This window comes from Procambarus clarkii, chromosome 14, assembly GCF_040958095.1.
Source record: "Procambarus clarkii isolate CNS0578487 chromosome 14, FALCON_Pclarkii_2.0, whole genome shotgun sequence".
In the NCBI taxonomy this organism is placed as follows: domain Eukaryota; kingdom Metazoa; phylum Arthropoda; class Malacostraca; order Decapoda; family Cambaridae; genus Procambarus; species Procambarus clarkii.
This window is the reverse complement of record NC_091163.1, coordinates 30,085,626-30,089,819: the sequence shown is the minus strand read 5'-3', so window position 1 is coordinate 30,089,819 and position 4,194 is coordinate 30,085,626. Positions and strand designations below refer to the sequence as shown.

Below are 4,194 nucleotides of genomic sequence, written 5' to 3'. Positions count from 1 at the left end.
CCAGGAAACACCAGACACCAGTGGTGTTAAGGGCCACACCGTCCTGGAAACACCAGACACCAGTGGTGTTAAGGGCCACACCGTCCTGGAAACACCAGAGGTGTTAAGGGCCACACCGTCCAGGAAACACCAGACACCAGTGGTGTTAAGGACCACACCGTCTTGGAAACACCAGACACCAGTGGTGTTAAGGGCCACACCGTCCAGGAAACACCAGACACCAGTGGTGTTAAGGGCCACACCGTCCAGGAAACACCAGACACCAGTGGTGTTAAGGGCCACACCGTCCAGGAAACACCAGACACCAGTGGTGTTAAGGACCACACCGTCTTGGAAACACCAGACACCAGTGGTGTTAAGGGCCACACCGTCCAGGAAACACCAGACACCAGTGGTGTTAAAGGCCACACCGTCCTGGAAACACCAGACACCAGTGGTGTTAAGGACCACACCGTCCAGGAAACACCAGACACCAGTGGTGTTAAGGGCCACACCGTCCAGGAAACACCAGACACCAGTGGTGTTAAGGGCCACACCGTCCTGGAAACACCAGACACCAGTGGTGTTAAGGGCCACACCGTCCAGGAAACACCAGACACCAGAGGTGTTAAGGGCCACACCGTCCAGGAAACACCAGACACCAGTGGTGTTAAGGGCCACACCGTCCTGGAAACACCAGACACCAGTGGTGTTAAGGGCCTCACCGTCTTGGAAACACCAGACACCAGTGGTGTTAAGGGCCACACCGTCTTGGAAACACCAGACACCAGTGGTGTTAAGGGCCACACCGTCCAGGAAACACCAGACACCAGAGGTGTTAAGGGCCACACCGTCTTGGAAACACCAGACACCAGTGGTGTTAAGGGCCTCACCGTCTTGGAAACACCAGACACCAGTGGTGTTAAGGGCCACACCGTCCTGGAAACACCAGACACCAGTGGTGTTAAGGGCCACACCGTCCAGGAAACACCAGACACCAGTGGTGTTAAGGGCCATACAGTCTTGGAAACACCAGACACCAGTAGTGTTAAGGGCCACACCGTCCAGGAAACACCAGACACCAGAGGTGTTAAGGGCCACACCGTCCAGGAAACACCAGACACCAGTGGTGTTAAGGACCACACCGTCTTGGAAACACCAGACACCAGTGGTGTTAAGGGCCACACCGTCCAGGAAACACCAGACACCAGAGGTGTTAAGGGCCACACCGTCTTCGAAACACCAGACACCAGTGGTGTTAAGGGCCACACCGTCCTGGAAACACCAGACACCAGTGGTGTTAAGGACCACACCGTCCAGGAAACACCAGACACCAGTGGTGTTAAGGACCACACCGTCCAGGAAACACCAGACACCAGTGGTGTTAAGGGCCACACCGTCTTGGAAGCACCAGACACCACTGGTGTGGCCAGCACCCACGAGTGCTGGCCACACAGAAAGACGCTATAGCGACCACAACAAGGCAGAACCCGGGATCCTGTAGCCTTGATCCGGCCTCCACTCTATGATCAGGTTACTCCGTAAGTAACGAAGTTATGCCTTGGTCAATGAAATTACCATAACACACAATTGTGTTGGTTGGTCCCCTCCAGTGTTGCTGGTGTGTGCCTGTGTTTTACCTGATGCAACATCTAGTGTTGCTGGCGTGTGCCTGTGTCTTACCTGATGCAACATCCAGTGTTGCTGGTGTGTGCCTGTGTCTTACCTGATGCAACATCTAGTGTTGCTGGCGTGTGCCTGTGTCTTACCTGATGCAACATCCAGTGTTGCTGGTGTGTGCCTGTGTCTTACCTGATGCAACATCCAGTGTTGCTGGCGTGTGCCTGTGTCTTACCTGATGCAACATCCAGTGTTGCTGGTGTGTGCCTGTGTCTTACCTGATGCAACATCCAGTGTTGCTGGTGTGTGCCTGTGTCTTACCTGATGCAACACACTTGAGTATTAATATTTTATATTGACCTTATACTGTCATGAACGGTCTCAGCTCGACGAAGATTACGTCACAAAAATTTTTCGTGTCTGTGGGCGAGGATAATTTAGACAGGGGGGGGGAGACCTTTGACAACCCGCATGCTTCCAGACCTCGTCGAGTGTCCTCTAGAGACCACGACCCATAAGTAAATATTATGTAAATATGTGCATCTATTAAAGCGTAATATACATAAAGAGTAACACGAGACACCAGTACTAAGGACGACGGAGCCTTCCCGTTATTATATACCTCCCCGTCTGTTATATGCCTCCCCGTCTGTTACATGCCTCCCCGTCTGTTATATGCCTGCTCGTCTGTTAAATGCCTGCCCGTCTGTTACATGCCTCCCCGTCTGTTATATGCCTGCTCGTCTGTTAGATGCCTGCCCGTCTGTTATATGCCTCCCCGTCTGTTATATGCCTCCCCGTCTGTTATATGCCTGCCCGTCTGTTATATGCCTCCCCGTCTGTTATATTCCAGCCCGTCTGTTATATGCCTGCCCGTCTGTTATATGCCTCCCCGTCTGTTATATGCCTGCCCGTCTGTTATATGCCTGCCCGTCTGTTATATGCCTCCCCGTCTGTTATATGCCTCCCCGTCTGTTATATGCCTCCCCGTCTGTTATATACCTCCCCGTCTGTTATATGCCTCCCCGTCTGTTATATGCCTCCCCGTCTGTTATATGCCTCCCCGTCTGTTATATGCCTCCCCGTCTGTTATATGCCTCCCCGTCTGTTATATGCCTGCCCATCTGTTATATGCCTCCCCGTCTGTTATATACCTCCCCGTCTGTTATATGCCTGCCCGTCTGTTATATGCCTCCCCGTCTGTTATATGCCTCCCCGTCTGTTATATGCCTCCCCGTCTGTTATATGTCTGCCCGTCTGTTATATGCCTGCCCGTCTGTTATATGCCTCCCCGTCTGTTATATGCCTCCCCGTCTGTTATATGCCTCCCCGTCTGTTATATGCCTGCCCGTCTGTTATATGCCTCCCCGTCTGTTATATGCCTGCCCGTCTGTTATATGCCTCCCCGTCTGTTATATGCCTGCCCGTCTGTTATATGCCTGCCCGTCTGTTATATGCCTCCCCATCTGTTATATACCTGCCCGTCTGTTATATGCCTGCCCGTCTGTTATATGCCTCCCCGTCTGTTATATGCCTGCCCGTCTGTTATATGCCTGCCCGTCTGTTATATGCCTGCCCGTCTGTTATATGCCTCCCCGTCTGCTATATGCCTGCCCGTCTATTATATGCCTGCCCGTCTGTTATATGCCTGCCCGTCTGTTATATGCCTCCCCGTCTGTTATATGCCTGCCCGTCTGTTATATGCCTCCCCGTCTGTTATATGCCTGCCCGTCTGTTATATGCCTGCCCGTCTGTTATATGCCTGCCCGTCTGTTATATGCCTGCCCGTCTGTTATATGCCTGCCCGTCTGTTATATGCCTCCCCGTCTGTTATATGCCTGCCCGTCTGTTATATGCCTCCCCGTCTGTTATATGCCTGCCCGTCTGTTATATGCCTGCCCGTCTGTTATATGCCTGCCCGTCTGTTATATGCCTGCCCGTCTGTTATATGCCTCCCCGTCTGTTATATGCCTGCCCGTCTGTTATATGCCTGCCCGTCTGTTATATGCCTCCCCGTCTGTTATATGCCTCCAAGTCTGTTATATGCCTGCCCGTCTGTTATATGCCTGCCCGTCTGTTATATGCCTGCCCGTCTGTTATATGCCTCCCCGTCTGTTATATGCCTGCCCGTCTGTTATATGCCTGCCCGTCTGTTATATGCCTGCCCGTCTGTTATATGCCTGCCCGTCTGTTATATGCCTGCCCGTCTGTTATATGCCTGCCCGTCTGTTATATGCCTTCCCCGTCTGTTATATGCCTGCCCGTCTGTTATATGCCTCCCCGTCTGTTATATGCCTGCCCGTCTGTTATATGCCTCCCCGTCTGTTATATGCCTGCCCGTCTGTTATATGCCTCCCCGTCTGTTATATGCCTGCCCGTCCGTTATATGCCTCCCCGTCTGTTATATGCCTCCCCGTCTGTTATATGCCTCCCCGTCTGTTATATGCCTCCCCGTCTGTTATATGCCTCCCCGTCTGTTATATGCCTCCCCGTCTGTTATATGCCAGCCCGTCTGTTATATGCCTGCCCGTCTGTTATATACCTCCCCGTCTGTTATATGCCTGCCTGTCTGTTATATGCCTCCCCGTCTGTTAT

The 4,194-nt window shown here is 52.5% G+C and overlaps 1 protein-coding gene across 1 annotated transcript in view; it reads left to right on the top strand.

Annotated features, from left to right (window-relative positions):
• Positions 1-1,449, top strand: part of LOC138364774 (glutamate--tRNA ligase-like) — a 1,619-nt gene extending 170 nt beyond the window's left edge. Inside the window, exons 1-2 of the mRNA XM_069324747.1 lie at positions 1-100; positions 208-1,449. The exon at positions 1-100 is cut by the window's left edge and continues 170 nt beyond it. Of these exons, the coding sequence (XP_069180848.1) occupies positions 1-100; positions 208-1,449 (1,342 nt within the window). The remainder of the gene's footprint in view (positions 101-207) is intronic.
• Positions 1,450-4,194: the final 2,745 nt, after the last annotated feature.